This window comes from Labrus bergylta, chromosome 16 (genome assembly GCF_963930695.1).
Source record: "Labrus bergylta chromosome 16, fLabBer1.1, whole genome shotgun sequence".
NCBI lineage: Eukaryota > Metazoa > Chordata > Actinopteri > Labriformes > Labridae > Labrus > Labrus bergylta.
The window spans coordinates 2,750,996-2,773,769 of NC_089210.1; the positions used below are offsets into that span (position 1 = coordinate 2,750,996).

Below are 22,774 nucleotides of genomic sequence, written 5' to 3' on the forward strand. Positions count from 1 at the left end.
GGACGGCCTGTGTGTGTGTGTGTGTGTGTGTGTGTGTGTGTGTGTGTGTGTGTGTGTGTGTGTGTGTGTGTGTGTGTGTGTGTGTGTGTGTGTGTGTGTGTGTGTGTGTGTGTGTGTGTGTGTGTGTTATTTAAGATCTATGATTGACAGGAGAACCACAGGGACCCCTCTAAAGCTCCTACATTTGAATTCAACAGGTGTTTCCACAAGACTTTCTCAAGGTTAATTCTGCCAAATTACTCACATTACCTACATCTGATGAAATGAGTCATACAGATACACACATTTATTGTCAGCACAGCAACAATATCATTTATCCTAAACGTATACTGAGGTAATAAACCAAGCGATGTCAGCATATTTTCTCATAGAACATATTGCCATTCACAACAAATCTGCTGGGGCGGCTGTGGCTCAGTGGAAGAGTCGGTCACTTTATCCTGGGAATACCGGTTGCTGTATTTTGTGTCACTTCTAAATGTTTCAGTATGAAACAGTACATTTTGCTCCTGTTATTTCCATCTATATTAAAAAGGAAATAATCTTCAGAAGAGGTAAAGAGGTAATAATGGATTTGAAGTGTCTAAATATGTAAATTCTGGTTGGCGTTTTTTGTTTTGGATTTTGAACATTTCCAAAAATCAGAGAATCGAAAAAGACCAAGCACTTTGAGTTTTCTGTTGTATCTTTCTATGAGGGACAAAAAATGACTAAAGTATAAATAAATAAATAAATGCTGAAAACAATACATCAATGAATAAATAATAAATACACTTTGTTAATGAAAAAGGCTATTTATATATTTTTACATGTATTTATTCATTTATTAGCATATTTCTGTTATATATGTATCAATGCATACATTTCCACATTAATTGAGTTATTAATTTATTTCCGTATTTTTACATTTATACATCTATTTATTTCTGTGTCCAGGTTGTAAGAGGAAAAGTATATATGTAAATTTGCTTCTGTCTGTTTTTCAAAATGGACCAATCCTACTTCAGTAATGTTAGGACGGCCACTTAATTTACATATTTACTTTTCCTTGTACAACATGGGCACAGAAATACATAAATAAATATATGAATATATTTATTTATATATAAATTTTTTATATGAATTGATGCATTTATTTATATATATATATATATATATATATATATATATATATATATATATATTTATTGATGCATTTATTTAATTATTCAATTATTTATACATTATTGTATGCATTTCTCCCAACATTTATTTATTTATACTTTAGTCATTTTTTGTCCCTGATATCTTTCATCACAAGAAGTACACTGATTTACACAAGTCGCCTAACCAGAGGGTCGGGGGTTCGATCTCCAGCTCCTGTCTGATGTCTCCTTGGACACTTCACCCCAATTTGCTCTGTGGCAGCGTATGAACGTGTGTGAATTGGTGGTGTTGTAAAAGCGCTCTGAGTTGTCAGAAGACTAAGAAAAGCGTTTTATCTTTGGATCGCTCACCTTGCAGTATCGGCTGCTGTCGGCGGAACTCCAGCGGCGTCACGATGAAGCTGGTCTGGCCGAGCGGGTTCCAGTGGTGCAGCACCCTCAGCGTCCACACGCCGGGCCTCAGCGGGAGGGTGAGCGGCGGCCGGTAGTGGGTGACCTCGGCGGAGGCGTCCACCAGGATGTCGTAGGTGGCGGCGATGACGTTGGTGGGGTCTATCCACACCACGGTCGCCGTCAGGTTGGTCTGACTGCGGCTCCAGCGCTGCACGGCCACCGGCTCGTCCTCGGGCCCCACGAGACACCCCCAGTTCCTGAAGAGGCGCTCCTTAGGATCCCAGTCCGTCCCGACCTGAAGGAGAGAAGAGGGTCAGGATCACCTGCTAACTATTTAGTAACATGATTAAACATTTGATTGAAAAATATTTTTCGATTTTTCTTCATATAAGAAAATGTCAGAGGTCTGTGTTGGGGAGGTTTTATAAATATATGTGTGTGTGTGTGTGTGTGTGTGTGTGTGTGTGTGTGTGTGTGTGTGACCTGGACGTGCTGCAGCCTGTTGTTGGCGACGACGGGGCTAGCCGGGGCGAAGTGGTCTCTGGGTGTCACCCAGGTCTCCAGGGTCTCCAGCTGGGTGGAGGCTCGGTTAGTGGCCACATGACGCACCAGGTAGCCCTGGAACTGGTCTGACAGGAAGTAGAGGTGGACCGACACCGGGTGGCTCATTGCAACGTACCTGAGAGAGACCCAGACAGAACACACTGAACTCAGACTAATCAGCTGCAGAAAAGCTAACAAACCTGCAGGAGTATTTGGATTAAAACATTTCTAACAAACTGATTTGTAAACATCAAGGTCGAAACATTAAGTGACCTTCCTTGTTTTGAACCATCCAGACGGCTCAGGTCTGATTTTTGCCGTTTTTATTTGATCTTCTCTTTGATTTTTAATGGTTTTAATGATTTTTTTAAATGTTTCTTTTTCCCTTTGTCGTGATGTTTTTGCTGTTTTGTGTGAAGCACTTTGAATTGCTGTTCTGCAGAGATGAGCTGTATAAATAAACTGGCCTTACCTACAAATAGAATACCATTAAAGCTATAAAAACAGGGCGATGCGTTGGCTGTGATTAAGATGTGAATTATTGTATATGTCATATATATTTTTTTTTTTAGAAGATTAGAAAAACATCCTAAATTCGACCTGACAGACGTGTTGAATCAAAAATCATGCACGCCTACAAAGACTGTTTGAATTCTTTTTTCTTTATTTTATTTAGATTTCACCATCTTTCCTGATGTTACTCTGAGCTGCTTGGTAAAAAAAAGGAAGAAGATCAACACCCTCCCGATAGGCTGACATCCTGAGGGAATACAAGGGTGAGTGTAGATTAAATTTAAAAAGCAGCTTTATTTGTCATTAAATATAAATGTGGAGGTAAACCATATTATTATTCATAAGAAGTTCTGTTTTGAATAAACGGATGTGGAGAGTTTCAAGCCTGGAGAAACAAAGCCATTCTACATTCTACTATCTTAAAAAAATATTTATCCTTCGTGTCACTTTTTTGTCCTTCTTGGGATCCTGTCCGAGTAATTGCTCATTGATGTCATCTGATTGGTCAGCAGCAGGCTTGGATCTGCTGCCCTTAGATTAAAGTTTTGGTAGGACACTTTGCAGAAACCATCTAGACTGAACCAGATTTTAAATCGTCTAACTGGATAAAAACAGAAACAGCAATTCCCAAGACCACTTGCACATGCTTAGTTTGACATGTGGAGGTGAAGTCGTCCACAGAAAAGCTTTGAGGAGAGAATGGAGAACTTCATGGTCGAAGGTTTTGAAATTAGCTACTAGCTCTAACGTGTTGAACACTGGCGGGCAGGTAGGCCATCCAATGAGTGTGAAAAAAATGAATTAACAGATTAATAAAAGGTTTGACAACATCCACAGATGCTGCATTTTTCTTTTGATGTAAGAACACTGGATTTGTGTAAAGACTTTAAAGATGTAACATTTGCATACGCTAGCTTTTAGATTAAGTTATTGGTGCACCATGGGGATCTCCACCTGAACCTATTTCAGGACACCTGGCTAAACCCAAAGCTAGCTGGCTGACCGCTTCATCACACTTCCTAATACAATCGCAGGGTCAGATATTTTTAACCGCGCTGGCAGCATGAATCCAAAGTCAGGTCTGTCGATCAGTCTGCCGCTCTCAGCTCGAGTGAAGTCGAACTATGAAATGGATTTTCAGGAAGTGTGGGCTCAGACATTTATACACCCAGTCAGAGGATCACCAAATGTCATGACCATTCATCCTGACACTCCACTTAACCTCGGCTGAACCATCTTGTTGAGTGCTCGTAATTGTTAACATGGGAAACACCAGCAGGATAGCATTGAGGTCAAAGGTCAGCCGTTCCTTGGCTCTACCTCAGATGTTGTGCTCCTGGGGTTAAATTAGGGCTGGGCGATAAATCGACTTTGCTGATAAATCGTATTTGTGGAATATCTGGATTTGTAAATATGAAAAAAAGTTTGAATTCTACAAAAGTCGTATCAAGGTTTTAAAGATCTGGTATCATGACCACTCTACTTTTTATTAGCAGCTGGCATTAGTGCGCAAGTTTAGTATTTCCCAAAGCAAAAGAAGAAGCTTCTTAACCGTCTTTTTTATTCTGTGACGCTCACCTGAAGGAAAACTTTTCTTAAGTTAGCGATGTGGATGGACCCGTGTCTGACATGTAGCTCATGTTTTTAAACGTGCCCCCACATTAGTGTGGACGTGCTCTTAGATGTTGCTCGACTAGACTCACAGGTTGAAGGAAAACAGAGTCGACCTGTTTAAAAACCCCCCCCACCCCCCCCGTTTCCCCCCTTCACACACACACAGACTAACACACTTCCCATAATGTTCCCCCCCCCACCCCATTCCATCCACCAGTCAGTCCCCTTCCAAAACTCTAACAACAAGTACCTCCTTGTACCTACTGTGGGTCTCCACCCGACACACACACACAGCTGGAAAAATCCAGTCTGAGCGGACACTGTAGCCTGATTGTATCCCGGGACAAGCTACCGTTATCTTTATATTTAATTTAGACTCACAAAATATAGGCGGTGGTTAGTTTTGGTGGAAAGACATTTTTTTACTCGCTCCCTTCAGACAGTTACTCTGCAAAAACTCAAATTAACTGACACAACAACCTCACACACTCAGGACAGGGAGGACTAATACATGTATGTGAGGCCTATTCAGATCACTCGTTCCTAAAAAGTATCTTTGGGTTTGTCTTCAGTTATTCATCCGGCACTCTGGATGTACTTCTTCTTTCCAGAACTGACTGCATTGTTGCCATGACACCAAACCCAGCTCTCAAATAATCTTTGGTTTAAAATGTTCATACCTGCAGCTGTTGTCGTTGGGATGTCCCTGCAGAGAGCTGGCAGCGCGGGAAAGCCCCATCCGAGCGAAGGCGTGGTAGTGACTGAGCGTGGCGTCCGATAGGCCGGCGGGGCCGTCCGTCTCCTGCTCGTAGACGTTCTCCCAGTACGCCTGGAGGCTCGGGGTGCCCGCCGGGTACGTCCCGAACAGGTACGAGTCCAGCTGGTTGATGATCTCCTGGCTGACGCTGGCCTCGAACTTCCTGGCAAAGAAGGTGGGTCTGGATGCTTGCTGTGGGTCAGGACGGACGGACAGAGACAAGGAGGGACGAGCGCGGTGAGAATACAACATTTATAATTCAGTGAAATAACTTAAAAGGATGTGCAACTTTTTTGATCCAGGAGTTTAGCCAGTAAAGTTTAGCCTTTTTCTAAATCTGCATGAAAACTGTCATTCTACATTTTAACAACGACCACATTTATATGACAAACGTTTATTCTACATCTCCAGGAAAACCAAGGTACTAGGCTTTTCGACTGAGAAGGAGGGAAAGGTGTGGTGGATGATGTCATCAGGAGGGTGTGACATAAAAAAACCCAGAGCTCATGGTGGTCCCCAGCAGCTCCAGCGGCCATGAAACCTCATCGTTAAGAAAAACCCTCGAGGACTGACCAGGCTTCAGCGGAGTCAGATCTTACTGCCGGCTTTCTCTGGGACTGAAACCCAACGACCTGCGTCCTGACACAACAGAGCTGACCACTAGTTACAGAGTCAGGAGGCGCTCGTTTAGAGGATCAGAGGGGGACTTGTTCCTTCACTCTGCACGAAGGAGGTCAGCCAAATATGATTCAAGCAGCTGCTCTCTTGATGGAGCCGATTCAGCTTCACTGAGTCAACGCTGAACCTTTTAAAAAAAATCTTTTTTAGTAGTTATCAAGTTGGAAGTTTTTCATAGTAGTTTCATAGTTTCATAACACACAGGCTCATGACTGGAGCTGTGGGAGGAACGTCACTGCCCTCCTTTCTCTCCTAAACACTCTGGGGATCGGTGCAATAATACAAACTATTTAGGACTGCAGAGACCTTCAGTATTCTAATTATCTGTTCATTTAGTCGGTGCAGTTTTTTAATTATTCAGGACTCTGGTGTCTTGTTTTTATCATTTAATATTTTCTGTTTTCACTGTTTGTTCAATGTTTTAACTTAGTCGGGAGCACCTGATTTTCTCTCAGGGAGTAAATAAAGTATCCATCCATCCATCCATCCATCCATCCATCCATCCCTCTTCTTTTTGTTTTACATTTCAGTTTAATTGCAGCGTTGTTAGTTTAAGTTTAGTTTGTATTCGTTTTTGGATCACTGTATTGTAAATGATTCTCAGAAACATCTGAAGCCACTTCTTTTAAAATACCCTCTCAAATATTCTATAAGTCGGGGAGGAGAGTTTGAACGTCTGCAGCGAGGCGGCTCATCCAAATGAAAACTAATGTGCCTGAGACAAACCATAAGGACGGGCCATGTGTTGCTCTGATGAAAACTCAAGACATCTCTATCATTTTATTTTATTTGAACTAAGTATAGTACGGTCACATCACAGCCAGAGCAGCAGATGGAAATAGTGTGTGTATTGTATATTCAGCACAAGTATGTTCCTGACCTTACATTCTCTGAGCCGCCTTTCTAGCTGGCAAACCCCGGCATTATGATAATAACAACCTTATAAAACCTCAGCGGCAGCCAGCTAGCTACAAAGCTCTAAAAATACTATCTGCCTGAAGAGCACAGCTGTTTCCAGGATCAGCTCCTCTTATAGAAACCATCAGCAGCTCCACCACAGACGCTGTCTTCAGGTCTGTCGTTACAGGGAGCCAGGGACCGCCTGATGCAAGTAAAAGCAGCACTGCTAATTTGTGAATATGGAGCTATTCTGGTGTTCAGCCACTGAGGGCCTGAGAGGGGACGGCTGGACAGAACAGGAGGACTAAAGAGTACAGTTATATGACCCCTTGATGCGGTGATATATGTGGCAGGTCTCTACTGTACCAGCTGTTACAGCGCAGACGCATCATCATGTTTGATCCACAAAAAAAAAAAATCCAAATTAAAATCACAAATAGTGAACTGTGAAAACCGAGAAGTTTAAAGTAAGTCTGAGAGAATAAAGGGCCGTCCGTTGTCATGGCAAAGTCAAGAGTATAAGGGGTACTTCTTCTTTAAAAGGAGCGAATCAGAGAGATGTTTGTGTCTTTGTGTTCATCCGACTTTAAAGTCTTTATTTGTGATTTTTCACACTTAAATGTAGAAATCAAATATCTCCTCTGAAAATAACTCTGAGTCATGACTGTCTACAATGGGTGTAACACCCAAGTCCCACTGTCTGTGATGTTTTCAGAGTTTTCAGAGTCCTATCTTCACTTTGTTTACATCGCCCGGACGGCCGGCTGACTCCTCCCCTCGTGTATAAAAGTTGTTTAATTGAGGGACTAGAGAAAAGAAGAATAACATACTGTACTCACTGCTTAACTGTGTTTCTAGATCACGCTCATTTCAGGTAAATTTACATGCAGTGTGAAGATACCAGCATAATAAAGATCGCTAGCATTAGCATGCTAACACAACAATGCAGCGCCAGTTGTTTTGGTTTCATGCTGGTGCTCAAGGGCGACACCTGCTGGATCAAAAAATTGCATATTAAGCCTTTAAATCGAGGGAGTCATTGCACAAATGAGGACTAAGACAACGACTACTGAGGACTTAAAGGACCATCGCTGTACTTTGAATCATGGTCCTGCCTTTATGTAAGAAGGTATACGTTGCCAGGTTGGGTTACTTATAAGTACATATCATAAGTGGGGATAGAAAGGGTAAAAAAGAAATGATTTGTGTGCATGTGCCCACAAACTTCATGCGTCCCCTGCAGAAGCCAGTGCCCCAGTCAAAAAAGTTTACGTAAAAACATATGCCTCTTGTAAGTTTTTGTGTTCACACTGATGTCTTTAAGTCAAAGAATAAAATCTGTGCATCTCAGGAAAATGCCTCTTTGCTGCAAATGTAAGTATTAAGAATTAACGAGAGACGATGCTGCTTAGACTCTATAAAAATAAAAAAGTCTTACCTGGAAGCGTGGCAGATCGGAGGGTTTGAAGTCGTTGGGGGAGCAGCCACACCAGTCCACGATGTGCTTGTACTGACACTTGCAGCCCAGCTTGCGGTTCCAGTTGGTGAGCCGCAGGTTGTTGTCCACCATGGTCTCACAGTGGGCGCTGTTCTCCAGCACGGTGTGGAAAAACGACTGCAGGAAGAGACAGAAAAACATTAATGAGGAATTCAGATACATCATATTTTTCAAGAGTGTATCACTACTTCAGCAGCGACTGCAGCAGACGTAGCATGGACAGATTTGTGTTCCAGCCAACTGAGACTCAAACTGTCACTATACCAGAATTTAAAACTTGAATGAAACCAGTAAAAATCAGAGGACATCGATACCTTTCCTTGTTTTCAGTTATTAAACATTGCAAGAAAATTCCTTCACACTATCTCCATTGCACAAAAATCTAATTATTAACATTTTTTTAACATCATTATGTGGTTTAGTTTAAATTAAAGTGTCCAGTCTTTTGGATATAAGACACTTGACATGAAAAGCGTAGAATCAAGTTTATATTCCCATTGAACAATTTCCCCACACTCATCACATCACTTCTAATTTAACTCAATATTTTGCTTCTTTGCACACACCAAAGGAAGGAATTTTAAAACATCTCTGTTTTGTTGTTAGGAATGCTAAAAGTGGATTTCAGACATAAACGTGACATAAAAACAACATACATTTCTTAGGAAGCAAAAAAACGGTCTTTTGGATTCACACATGTAGCCCAAAATGATGATGTCAGGAATTATTCAGGTGTGCAGTGCATGTGTGAACAGGGCTAAAATCAGTCCAGAGAGTGATACCATCCATGACCACCAGGTGGATTACCTTGAAATCATCAGCTGGTACTCCTCTATAGGAGACCAGCAAACTCTCCCTCTGTACTTAAACTGTATCTGAGGGGTTACTCCAGTGCATGTGTGTGTGTGTGTGTGTGTGTGTGTGTGTGTGTGTTACCTCAGCTGGCAGCAGTGTGTGGGCGTAGAAGCGCTTCATGCTGCTGACCAGCTCGTCTCTGGAGTTCACCACATAGTCCACAAAAGGCCGGTTTACCAGGAACCAATCAGAGCCTCCGTCCACCGCGATGCCCTCAGGGATCTTGCGGTCCCCGAGACGCCACATGTGGGTGTCGCACTCCAGGAAGAGACGGTCCAGACCCTGCTTACGGATGAAGCTGAGGGGGACACAGAGGATCAAGTGTTAAACTGGAAAGAGAAAAAATAGACTGCAAGTCTTTAATGTTTGCAAAATGAAGCTCATTATTTTTGCAGTTTTTACTCTTACCGTGCGTTGTCTCTGCCGTGAGACTTGATGAAGTTCATGTTGCGATACTTAGACAGGAAAGCCACCAGCTGCTCATTGGTCCTGATGGAAGACGACGGCAAACAGTCAACAACTCAGACAACCAGGCTTACATCAAAAAATAACATCAAGCTGTATTGAAGAAGACTTGAAGAAGCAGTTGAGACTCTTTACGGGGTCATGAGGGAAAAGCTTACTGAGGCATTAATCAAATGAGGAGTCAGGCTTAGTAATGCAAAAAACTTTCAATTCAACCAGACTTCTGTATGTAGTCAGTGTCGTCGCCCCCTCTGGCCATTAGAAAGAATGCAGGTTTAAGGCATTTCAAACCGACAAAAGGTGGTCTGATTTTTTAAATACAGCCAATTTATACAATCAAAGCCATTCAGATGTAAATGGTCAATAATCTCCTGACAACAGAGTGCTCCAAACTCGTCACTCTAATCCAGATATCTGTTTTTAGACGTAAAGAAAACAACTTCATTGATCCTAAATTCTGCACAATATTCAGGTCAGAGTTTCTGTTTGTACAAGAAATGTGTTTGACTGTAAACTAATGAAACAGAGAGGGTCCATTGGTTTCAGCAAAATCTTAAATTTGGACCTTATTTACCCTTTTATCTCCTCTGAAAACATCTTACTGTCTGGTATAATAAAACCCTAAAAACACTGTTTTTAAACACTGTTTAAGGGAGGATTTCTCTTTAAGCAGGATGTTATTAACCGATGCACTTTCTTCTTTCAAACAATGTAAAACAATCTTCCATTAACGGGAATTCAAAGAGCTTCATGTAAGTGTGTTCAGGACAGCTGGACCAGTTTATTTAGCTTCCTCTTCCAACTGGGAGAAAAACAGCAACAGTAAAGTAAAGCTGTGTGTGTGTGTGTGTGTGTGTGTGTGTGTGTGTGTGTGTGTGTGTGTGTGTGAGTCTTGGAGCAGAGGAAGCACATCCCCCCCCCCCCCCTGCATGCAGTGTGAGCTGTAAGCACATGTACGTCTCGGTCCCGGTGTCGCACCAATGAGTAGACAGGACAGCAGACAGACAGACGGATCGCTTTGATTACATTTGATTACAGTCGTTAAGACGAACCGCAGGCATGCATGTGTGTGTTTGTGGGCATGTTTGTGTTCATCAGTCTCTCACACACACTTTAAATCTGACTGAGGACGCTCATCTACAGATGTAGTTTTTAAGTTTGGTTATGAAACAGACTCTACATGTCCCACTGAATCAAAAAAAGACAGACAGAAACATGCTTGACAATTCAGATTTCATATTTTTTTAATGCTTGGTAAAGCTGCCATGTGGTTCACAACGAGAAAGAAGTGGAATTTTTTTTTTGTCGGAGTTCACTGAGGTTTCATATTTTAAAAAAGTGCAAGTGACCTACTCCTGAAACATACAGCAGCTATTAAAACACACACACACACACACACACTCACTAAGTGTTCCATTGACTCACTCTCCATGTACCTTCATGATGTCACAGCTATTGATGGTTGTGTTAATGCTGTGGCTGGCTGTGTTATGGATTTTAGCTGCGAGGGTGTCACTCTGATGTGAGGACAGAGGAGAGCAGATCAGTGAGTACGTGTGTGTGTGTGTGTGTGTGTGTGTGTGTGTGTGTGTGTGTGTGTGTGTGTTCTTATATTACTATCCTTATGATGAGCACTCAGAAGAACAGCAAGAAGAAGAACTTGAAATGTTAAACTTTCACATAATGTATCTGCAATCGTTTGGTTGAGTTATTGTCGGGGGGGTTTATCTTCCCCAGTCTAAAGATAGATTTGCTGTTTTTTTTAAAAATCACTCTTAACTGAATCCATCCGTCCATTACCCATACCACTTGTTCCAGTCGAGGCCGCCGCGGGGGCTGGAGCAGATGCCAGCTGTCACTGGGAACGAGCCGGGGATACACCCTGGACTGGGCTGGCTGCCTGTCAATCACAGGGCTGACATACAGAGAGACAGACTCACAACTACGGGCCATTTAAGAGTCAACAATTAACCTCATGAGTACGTCTTTAGACTGTGGGAGGACGCCGGAGTACCCAGGGAGAAACATGCAAACTCCACACAGAGAGGCTCCTGTCCGACGGGGGAATTCAAACCAGGAACACTTCTTGCTCTGAGGCGGCAGAGCTAAACCACCACGGCTCCAATCAGCCCAGTAAGACGATTAAACTGCTCTGATTTTATTGCCTCAAACTTAAATGAGTTCCTGCCCAATGGAGCCGATTTCTTAGTATGTTAAACTTACTAATGTACTTGCGAGTCAGCCAAAAGAAAGATGGACTGGAGCTTGTCTTGTGACTACTCAAAGCCCTTTTACACCGCAGGTCAAACCTACACATTCACACACTGATGGCAGAGGCTGCTGTGTCCTTCAGTAGTAACTAATCCATTCATACACGGCCAACAAAGCAGAAGGAGCAACTTGGGGTTAAGTGTCTTTGCCCAAGGACACATCGGACATGTAGCTGCAGGAGCTGGGGATCCAATCCCCGACCGACTCTCCTAACTGAGGCCACAGCCGCCCAAAAAAAGATAGAAAGCAATCAGAGCCGGCTGACATGTGGTGCCGCAAACAGCCGAGTGAAGAAAGACAACATCTGTGCACCAGCTGAAACACATCGATAAGCCAAAACACAACACCTCATTATGCCATCTCTTTTCTTGCCTTCCACACTGTGAAATAAACCATCAGTCAATATCTCCAATGATCACAGCCAAAGCGCTTCCTACAACAACAGATCCCCCCCTCAATTCCCCAAGCAGCAGGGCAGCCATTAAAGGGCTCTGCTTCAGCGCTACATGGACTCCCTCGATCCATGCTCAGTCGATGAAGTTGTGGTCTTGCTGGACGCCGGTAACCTGATCCATAAGACCTTTAAACAAACCAAACAAGGCGGCGCACAGGGCTGCAGGATCACTGTTTAGTGGTCTTTAGCTGCCACAGTGTTGAACACGAATCGATGTGACGTTCAGCAGGAACCAAACATGACAAATAAATAAATAAATCCCCCCCTCAGTCAAAAAGGGATAAAACACGGTGCAATAGAGGAACCAAGCTTCTATTGATTTAGAGTCTGTTGATCTGAGATCATTTTCACTTCTGACAAGCTTAGATCTTTTTGCAATGTACGATTCATTTAACCCAAAACAACCATAACACCGCTCCCTCCGCAGCTACAAGACTCCATTGACAGGACGTTCATGTCACCTTGCAGGACACAGGAGCTTCGAGTCTAACACTGCCCGGGTCTGAACGTCTTTTGGGTGTTGGCCAACTTTGGTATTTTCCAACACAAAATGACACAAAAACCCTTTTCAACAAACCTCCAGAACCACCCACACCAAACCCATAAGACCATGAGAGAGGACATTCACAAGTTTTTCAAAGTAGTAGAGACTCTCCGCCTTTCACTTACTGCAAAATAGAAATTGCTTTTCCTTTTAAATACCAACTTTATTCAGCAGCAGACCTAAATGTCCCTTGTGGTGTCCATTTTTGTGTGTGGATTCTGGTGGCTTTGGAGATATTGTTCCAGTAACACTGTCCCTGAGAGGTTGTATTGCATGTCTGTCAATGTAGAGAGGGGGCGGGCCTTCCTGCCTTGTTGTACGGCTAATGACTGGGGAGCTACCGTCTTGATTAGCTGAGGTGGGCAGGTACTTGATAAATGTTTGGGGCTGTGAGATGCATCATGGGAGTTGCTTTCCTGTCTGAGTTATTGTCGTGTGTTTATGTCATAATATTGAACCGTCAGCCGACATGGAGGAGAACGCGTTGGAACTGGAGAAAAGTCAGCTGACTGTTTACTGATAATTAACCCTTCGCTTCCTGGACCGGCTCAGTCTCTCACCTGATGGGATAGTCTGCAGCGCTGAGGTTGATGAAGAAGTCCCAGGACCAGTCGGCCATCTTGAGAAGGTCCTCCATGCTGCGTAGGTACATAGTCAGCAGGCTGGCCCCGCCCCAGATGGTGGACATCCGCCAGGGAGTCACCCTGACGTTGGGGTACCGGGCCGCCAGAGACAGGATCTCTCTGTGGAGGTAGTTGGACCTCTGAGAAAAAGAAAAAAAGATGATAAGAGGTGAGTCCATTATCAGACGATCGATCGAGGAGTTAGTGAATCTGGTAATGACATCAACATTTTTTTTTTGGTCGCTGGGTTCACCTGGTCAACGTGGATGTAGTAGTAGTGCGAGGTGTGGTAGATGGCTTTGAAGAGACGCTGAAACTGACGCGAGGCTCGGCCGTGGACGACCAGGACGAAGGCGATCCGCGCGGGAACGAGCCGGGCAGCAGCCGAGGGGTCCTCGTCCCACTGGATGTTCACGTTAGCTTTACCTGGACGGAGGAGACAAGGGCTTCAGCTCCAGAAACATACGACATGATGCAACTTGAATGATGCTTTCAGGCTCTGTTGGAAAAAGTGCTGAGATGCTAAGAACTTGTTTTTTCATCCATCGATAATCATAATTATATTTTCATTTTTAAAAACAAGAAATTCCAAATATTGGATGATTAGGATTTCTTCTATTGTTGCTGTGGTTTTGAAACAGGTATCAACGTCATTTGTTTTTTTACTAGTGTCTTATCAAAGTTTAATTTTCTGGTATTGAGACATCCCCAGCCTCAGTTTCAGAGCACTTCTCTTTAGCGCTTGTTGTTACTATGGGTTACAAAAGTTGTCTCTGCACTTCTACTTCCCCTCTTAGTGACCGAACGCCTCGGTTAAATTTCTCTTTATGCTTTATATTTACTTTATTCCAAGCTCAAATTCACAAAGAAAACATAGAAAAATGTAAAGGAGTCGTGAGAAATTCTATTTATTTTTCTAATGCCAGTTGGAAATCTTCTCGACCAATGATCTGTCTCTCTGTGTTCTTTATTCTTGCAAAAAAAACAATACAGAGTACTACAGCAGCCTGCAGAGTCAGCTCCAAGAAGGCAAAGGGGGAACCACACTTTTATAAATTATATCAAAAAGGGGAGGGATGGAGGTTTGTGCACTTTAATCCAAAGAAAAGCAGCGCCATGCAAAGGTTTCCTGCAAAAGCAGAAGTTCATGCAGAGGCGTCGGGTCAACAGGATATGTGTGGGGATAGGCGCAATCTGAACACTGTTATATTTTAACTCATCAGCACAATTTATTTTCTGTTCCAGTTCCAACATGAAATGTTTAACCCCAAAAAACAAGTCTCTCCTCTGTTATTAGGTGTTTTTAGACCTCCAGGAACTGTTGGAACCCTGCAGGAACTATGAGCTACTTTAGTTAAGAGGAACCGTTTTTAGTTCCTGCTTCAGAGTCGGTACTCTCCCAGCACAAGAGGGACTTTCAAGTGCTCTGTGATTGGTCCACACATCAGTGTACGCTGATTGGTCAAACACAAAAGCCAATCCAGTACCACCGACTGCCATCTTTAAATTCCACGCTGGCAAAGTGTTGGTACATGTTCGGTACCTTCGAAGTTTGTGATGGCTCTGCTACACACCTTTCTTATGAAATGGATACGCAAAGGCTTCTTCGATTCTACTTTATAGAAATTAAAATGTAAAGAAACCTCTAAGAAATGAAGAAGAATACAAATTAGAAGATTTTTTTTTTTTTTTCAGCACCGTTTTGGATTTGCACCTCTGTCTTTCTTTTAAATATATTTTGTAAGACATCAGTGCCAAATTGTTTGTATATCCTTGGACAATAAAAATAAATGGAACAGATTAATCAAACATCATCATCGCAGCCCAACTGTATCCCGTCTGTAGTTTGTGATATTTAACTCAGAGCACCGTTGTTAGACACTTCGTCATCAAAAAATCTTAGAAATGGTTAGCGGGAAAGATTCTACTTTCGAGGTTATGAGTCACCGTTCTCCACTCTCGCCCTTTATCTTCACTTCCCTTCTTTCCTGGAAGAATTCAGGTTTTCCGAGGCTGCCTGAGCTAAATCTGCTTCTTGTATATACAAAAAAACTTCTGACGAGCCAAAAGCTTCTCCATCATCATTGCTGTCTCTAAAAGAGGGCATGGGTTGAGGCCTGCTCGGTCTAATTAGTGACCTTCCCCGGGACGTGCTGAGGGTTGGAGTTTGAGGAGGAATGACTGTAATCAGGCAGCTCGGTGGAGCGCTGCAGAGGGAGGCAGCGATGTCGCGCACATGTAAAGGATGTACACTTTCATGCAGACATGAGCACAGAAACACAGATCTCACTCTGTAAAATACTGAGTACAGTCGGACTCTAACCAGATCATGCGTCGCTGGTCTGTGGATTTAATGACTACTGTTTCGTCCAAGTAACCTGTAATCATATAAATTAAACCTCAATTGGCCCAGGGAGGTTCTGAGAGCTTTTGCTTACAACTAAATCATTAGTCAGCTATTCCAAAAATAAGCCTACAAGCTATTTAATTAGAGAGTAATTACGCTGGATGAGTATCATCCTCCCCGTGTCCATTCATGCTTTCGGTCCATGAATAGAAAAAAGTTGGCTGCCTCCGCCTCTGTGCGGAAACCGGCACGTGGCGGGTTAAAAAAAAAAAAAAGTTTCTCAAAGGGTGAATTTTGAAAAAAATATGCCCCCAACTTCAAAGGAGCCAACTGTTCCCTTTGTGATTCCTTTGCTCTCTCCTTCTCTCACTCTGTCATTTCTTTGACTCGCTCAATCACCGGCTTTGCTAACATGAAGGAGTTAACCAGCCCTCAAATTGAAAAAGGTCAGCACATCTGAAATAACTGCGTACAATAACTCGATGTTCTACTTTCACTGGGGAATATGTTCAGCTCTCCATTAGAAAAAAAAAGAAATGGGCCACCACCAAGTCCAAATCTGGATTATTTCAGCGGTATGAACCTGAAATAGAAAATCAGTTTTTCTTGTGATTTTCAGGTTTTTAAGTTTGCTGAAAAAAAAAAAAAAACCAGCATCATGACGCAGATTTTCTAAAAAAAAAAAAAAAAAAAAAAGGTACAAGTCAAGTTTTGTCAGCGCTGTCCTCAAGAGGAGAAATAAACAACGTTTAAAATGTTTGTTTGTTGGGGCGCTGGTGGCACAGTGGTTAGTGCGCGCCCCATGTGTGGAGGCTGTAGTCCTTCAAGTGGGCGACCCGGGTTCAAATCCGGCCTGCGGCTCCTTTACCGCATTTCATTCCCCACTCTCTCTCTCCCTGATTTCCAGCTCTATCCACTGTCCTCTCTCTACATCAAAAAATACATCTTTAAAATGTTTGTTTGTTGAATGGAGGTCAGACCGATCATTTCTGATGCATTTAGGGAAACTGGGAAATCTAAATGCCGATGGCTTTTATGACACTACATCAGTTTGATAAGAACAATCTTTGAGGACAAAAAAAAATCATGTCTGAGGAAAATTAATTTGATGTGAATTTTGATTTTATTGTTTGTCCTGTATGTTAACATGGAGGAGGCGGAGCTAATGACCAATACTGCAGCGAGTCCGTGAAAGGAGTGCCAAATGTGTTGGCTTCACTTTTGGAGGGCTGTCTTGTTGCCCGTCTCTGGTACTTTTTTTCCCCCCTCAGTAGCTTAAAATGTCCACAGTGTTTATCATGACTTCATCATCTAGTTAAGTGTGTGTTTGTCTCACCTTCGATGGGGCAGAAGCGAGGCACCTTCTCAGGCATCAACGCCCTCTCCTTGTGTTTGCAGTACACCTCCACAATCCGCTGCCGACACTCGCGGCTCTTCGCCCTGGACAGCGCCGAGATGGCCTCCTTCCCGCTGATCTCACACTGCGGCTGCTCCTTCCTCGGCTCCAGCGAGGCGGACTTCTTCACCTGGAGGAACGACGGATCCCGATTGGACCCTTGGATTGGTGCGGAGCTGGTGGGGACCTGGGGGTGGGGCCTCCGGACGAGAGTGGTGCGGTTGTGATTGTGGCCGGCTCCCCTGGGCTGGACGGCGGGGTACTTGAGGACGTCGTTGGCGGGTTTTCCCAGCATGCCCCGTTCTTGGGCCTTCTCCAGTTTTCGTTTGGCGTTTGGGACCGGCACCCGTTGGCGTTGAGATCGAGCTCCGAGGTTGCTGTTGCTGTCGATGGTGTCAAAGTCTTTAGGGACGGAGTTCTCGTTGTTGTTGCTGTCGAGGCGGAGTTTCTCTTTGGGCCGGTGGGAATGGTAGACGTCCTGTGAGGGAGAGGACAAAACCAGTATAAATAAATGAAAACAATGACTTCCTGTTATCTTAAGGCTTTATATGTGATTTTTTGATCCAGCAGATGTCGCCCTTGAGCTCCAGCATGAAACCAAAACAACTCGCACTGCATTGTTGTGTTAGCATGCTAATGCTAGCGATCTTTATTATGCTGGTATCTTCACACTGCATGTAAATTTACCTGAAATGAGCGTGATCTAGAAACACAGTTAAGCAGTGAGTACAGTATGTTATTCTTCTTTTCTCTAGTCCCTCAATTAAACAACTTTTATACACGAGGGGAGGAGTCAGCCGGCCGTCCGGGCGATGTAAACAAAGTGAAGATAGGACTCTGAAAACTCTGAAAACATCACAGACAGTGGGACTCGGGTGTTACACCCATTGTAGACAGTCATGACTCACAGAGTTATTTTCAGAGGAGATACTTGATTTCTACATTTAAGTGTGAAAAATCACATAGAAAGACTTTAAGTACTTTTTACCCCTTTACACACACAGTAGTATAAACTTATATATCGATGCTGATACGACATGGTCTACAGAGGTAAGCTGCTCTCTACCTGAATCCATACAAAGGCAGCATAGTGTTGTAGTCTTAGTCTTAAAACCGGCCTGAGACCACTTTCTGAAGGTCCTGGAATCTAAGGCATTTTTACTCGTTCCTTCTACTTCAGTCCTTTGTGACATAACTTTACGTCTTTCTCTTCACTCACACAACACCACTTTCACTTTTCACACAGGACTGAGACTGAGAAAAGGGTTACTTACGCTATGAGCTCATCTGACCTCTGACCCCCTGAGACAGGTGTGGCCTTGGCCCTGAACCTCTCATGAGTCAGGTGTTGATATATATGAATGTGTTTGTGTGCGAGTTTTATTAGAAAAGCCACCTGACCTCCGAGGGGTATTTTAATCTCACAAACCGCAACTGCATCTGCCTTTTCCAGCCACACAAACACACTCAAATAGACACATACTGGACCCCCACCCCCCCCACCCCATCCCACACCACACACACACACACACAATCAGAGAACCTGTGGGGAGGCAGAAATATCAGCTCCTGCCACCTGCTCCTCAGACAGCCTTTCATTATCTCATCTGTGGTATCAGCTAAGAAGAATGTGTGTGTGTGTGTGTGTGTGTGTGTGTGTGTGTGTGTGTGTGTGTGTGTGTGTGACGCTGGATTTTGTGCTTTCTTGCCATCATTGAGGTATAAATGTCCACTAGAGGCTGGCTGCAGCAGCACAGGAAGTCACATACACACAAAAAAGACGTTTTTGCAGCAGAAATCAACATTTTTACAGCCAAGAAAAACAAAAATGAGTCTGATTAGCTCATGTCTCGATCGGGACCCTCTGTACCGGGGTGAATTTGTTGAATATGTAAGGGTTATTCAGAATAAGGGGTGTAGTCGACATGATTGACAGGTGGGCGCGGTGTAACGGTTTGTCAGGAGGTTTAAAACCCGCCTCAGCTCCAGCGCCCTTTGCAGGAACAGACGGGGGACATCACTCAGGCTTTTTACAATAATAGTTATAGTTTATAGTTTATATATTTCTAAACGACGTAAAAACAACCTCGAGTGATTTCTTGATTTGCAGACAAACACTTCTCTCTGCCTGACTTTTCTCCCCCAGAAGTCTTTGGATTCCATGGAGACCAACCCCGGCTAAAATACCACCGCTTACCTACAAAGACATCATTCTTTATGTTAACACACACACACACACACACACACACACACACACACACACACACACACACACACACACACACACACACACACACACACACACACACACACACACACACACACACACACACACACACACACACACACACACACACACACACACACACACACACACACACACACACACACACACACACACACACACTTTTGCTGTGTGAGTCACTTTGCTCTCTCCTCCTCAGCAGGCTCTTATTGAAGTCGTCTACGCTGCCTTCGGACCTCCTGCTGCTCGATGATAAAGCAGAACAGAGAAGAAACAAGAGAGCCCGTTACCCTCAGGCGCCTGGGGCGAGAGACATTAAAAGAGGGGAGAGAGAGAGAGAGAGAGAGAGAGAGAGACAGAGAGAGAGAGAGAGAGAGAGAGAGAGAGAGAGAGAGAGAGAGGGGGGGGGGGGGGGGGGGGGGGGGGGAGTGGAAGAAAGAAGACCTGTTGCTCTGACATCTGTTGCTAAAAGGCCACAACAACACTGATGGTGGTGGGAAAAGGTGATGAGGATGAAGAAGTCCCCCATCATGGCATTGTAGTTTTATATTGTGATAAGGGGTGGAATTGCAGAGTAACTCACAAGGCAGCTGGCAAGAAAAATTCCAGGAAAAGTTAAGGGTAAAAAAAGAAATCACACATCCAGCTCACCCCAAAATGTGTGAAAGCCAAAGCCTGCATTATACCTCTGTGCTGCATCTACACCGTAGTGGCCAACGCCATTGCGAGCAGTAAATACTTGTGCCTTGGTGTCTGCGTAAATCTGCGATACTCAGCCTACAAACGTTAGCTGGCCATGCGTTAGTGTACAGGAAACCATGGCAACTGAGCAGCGGTTCACGAGGATGAGCACCAAAATTTTCAGATATCGGCAAGAAGATCAGGTTAGAATTTAGAGTAGAATTGGTTTGTCGTCTGCAGCCGTTTGGATTTAATTGAATGGGGGGGAGAGACGGCTCAATCAATGTTTTGATTTTTGGACTGCAGTACCCATTTTAAACACTAGGTGTCAGAGTTATATACGGCTCCTTTAATGATAGATAACACTGTGTCAACGTCTGCCTTTAAGGGTGATTTCCATCTTATGCATGCAGACAATTACTAAGAGGGTTTGTCACTTTCTTAAGTGCTTCATGAACTGTTCAAGCGGTGTGTGTGTGTGTGTGTGTGTGTGTGTGTGTGTGTGTGTGTGTGTGTGTGTGTGTGTGTGTGTGTGTGTGTGTGTGTGTGTGTGTGTGTGTGTGCGCTAAAAACACCTTCACATAAAGAGCTCTTTCACCAGGCTGTTTACAGCATCCAGAGGCCCCAGTTATGCATTAATCAAACACTTGGGCATGTGTGTGCGTGTGTGTGTGTGTGTGTGTGTGTGTGTGTGTGTGTGTGTGTGTGTGTGTGTGTGTGTGTGTGTGTGTGTGTTTGTACTCAGTATACCTGTGGGATCTCACAGCCTGGAATTCATTGCTGTTGCTGAGTGGAAACCTTACAGTGTTTGCACTAAGATGTTTTTTAAGAAAAAAAACAGCCTGATGTGACCTGTGTTTATGAACCCAACCAAAGCGCTGGACAGAGGGTTCTGGGAATCTGTAGCATGAGAAGTTTCTGGAAGTTCCTCTCCCCGGTACTGATTTAAACTCTGAATCCTCCCACATAAGGAGCTGAAAACAGACCAGACCCGGACTTCTGCAACTGATCACTTCATCTCGACTTAAAAGAACTGTGAGTTCTAACGTGAATACAGCTCAATAGGGGTGGGTCAAATTACAGAAGGCAGAATATCATCCCCCTGTTTCAATTGCAAAACAATAACTGAATCGTGGGTGCCAAATACCGATGCTTTATCACAACAATCTAAATAGATTTAACTCACCACATCACTACGTAAGGAAAAGAGCAAATGCTGAAATGAAGAGGCAGTTCCTTGTTAAACTTTGGAGGAGGAATTTGTCTTCACATCATCATCAAAGCCATAATTAAAAAAAGTGACAACCATTATCTCGACTGTCTCTATCTTCGTGCAAAGATGCAGCCAAAAAAAAAAGAAGAGAAAAACTGGGAAGCTCATGAGGATTAAATAAAAGCTCCAAAAAACAAAGAACTCAATCGAAAGGAGGTTATCTCTGCTGAAAATAGAGGTGGTGAAACAGGGGGGGGGGGGCTGAAGAGATATGCAGCCAGATGGAGGGAAAGTACGCTAAATGGACTATTATGAAGGGCCCGGGTTTGGTGCTGTGAAACCTGGTTGTGGTTGCCCACGCACTCACAGGACGAGCCGGGATTACATCAGGGATTAAGTCTATCTATACCAGATTTAGTGAGAATTATCCCCAAAGGAAATAGAAAAGAAAAAAACACACACACATAAAGCAGCTTTCTGGTTTTAACATCAGTGTGTTGTGCCTAATCGGCAAACAGAGAGTAACATGGCAGCAGGACGTACAGAGGGAGTCATCAGACACACCTCGCACTTTGATGCTGCAGCTTCATGACAGCAGCCTCTACCATCAGGGTGTGAATGTGTAGGTGTGACCTGCAGTGTAAAAGAGCTTTGAGTAGTCAGAAAACTAGAAAAGAACGATACAAGCTCAAGTCCATTTACCATTTAGGATCAAAAAGTAACAAAACTTTTTTTTTTTAAAGACATATCTTGAGTCATAATTTGCCAAAAGATGGTGCCTGACAAAGAGAGTGAGCACTGTCTAAAGGTAAATCAGTGTCAATGTTTTTTTTATGCAAGTTAAATAGTTTGCAGGAGTTTGTCTGCAATTTTTGATTATAAAAGAAAAGGAAATGAGCCAATATTTTGTGCCTAGAGCTTCTTTTGTTGTTGTTGCGGTGGTATCAAAACAGGTCTCAATATCATCGAATTTTAAAACTCTGGTATCGTGACAACCCGAGTACAACAAAGAAGAGTCGGTGCATTGTGGATTTTTTGGACAAATGTGTACCTTGAACTCCTACAAAGCACAAGTTTTCAGTTTAAGAAATATCTGGTTATTGTTTTATTCTTTGCTATTCACACAGAATGGAGATATTTGATGTTTGAAAACAACTTTAAGAGTACACAAAATGTGTGTATGGGGGAACAGCTGTAGCAAGGGTTAGGAATAAATAGGACTTTACTTAATCCTACTGCTATGATTGAAGTGAGACTAAATGGGCTATAAAGCAACATTATGAAGGAGTTTGGTTCTGTGCGCTTTCATGAATGCATATGGCGATGTGTTCACTTGCAGCTGTATGTCCTGAGAGAGAAAGTGCTGGCTCGGCTTAGGGATTAAAGTGACACATAGCGGCAACAAATCTTTGAACTGACCCCAAGCGATGGAAGCGGGTCAAGAGAAGTGGTTCAGATAGAAGTGATTGTACCCGACCTAAAAAGCCTCTGCATGTTTCTAATAAGCTCCACGAGCAGAAACGTGCTCAAACTAGGATCAATATTGGAGATGCTTTTTGAAAAATGGAGAGAGGTTAGAACACAGAAAGGTTTACAGACCCATGCAGAGCTGGATAAACACTGAAGCTTCAGAGTCCAC

At 43.4% G+C, this 22,774-nt stretch overlaps 1 protein-coding gene and 1 long non-coding RNA gene across 2 annotated transcripts in view; one reads left to right on the plus strand and one right to left on the minus strand.

Moving 5' to 3' along the window:
• Nucleotides 1–22,774, minus strand: part of LOC109994117 (xylosyltransferase 1) — a 32,208-nt gene that overhangs the window by 4,262 nt on the left and 5,172 nt on the right. The window contains exons 2-10 of the mRNA XM_020647291.3: nucleotides 16,937–17,474; nucleotides 13,507–13,679; nucleotides 13,191–13,393; nucleotides 9,305–9,385; nucleotides 8,978–9,194; nucleotides 7,982–8,158; nucleotides 4,889–5,157; nucleotides 2,022–2,217; nucleotides 1,497–1,833 (exon numbers count right to left, since the gene is read on the minus strand). Of these exons, the coding sequence (XP_020502947.1) occupies nucleotides 1,497–1,833; nucleotides 2,022–2,217; nucleotides 4,889–5,157; nucleotides 7,982–8,158; nucleotides 8,978–9,194; nucleotides 9,305–9,385; nucleotides 13,191–13,393; nucleotides 13,507–13,679; nucleotides 16,937–17,474 (2,191 nt within the window). The remainder of the gene's footprint in view (nucleotides 1–1,496; nucleotides 1,834–2,021; nucleotides 2,218–4,888; nucleotides 5,158–7,981; nucleotides 8,159–8,977; nucleotides 9,195–9,304; nucleotides 9,386–13,190; nucleotides 13,394–13,506; nucleotides 13,680–16,936; nucleotides 17,475–22,774) is intronic.
• On the plus strand, nucleotides 5,070–7,057 carry LOC136183064 (uncharacterized). The gene is made up of 2 exons (XR_010668888.1): nucleotides 5,070–5,202; nucleotides 5,377–7,057. It is a non-coding gene; the product is annotated as an uncharacterized lncRNA (long non-coding RNA).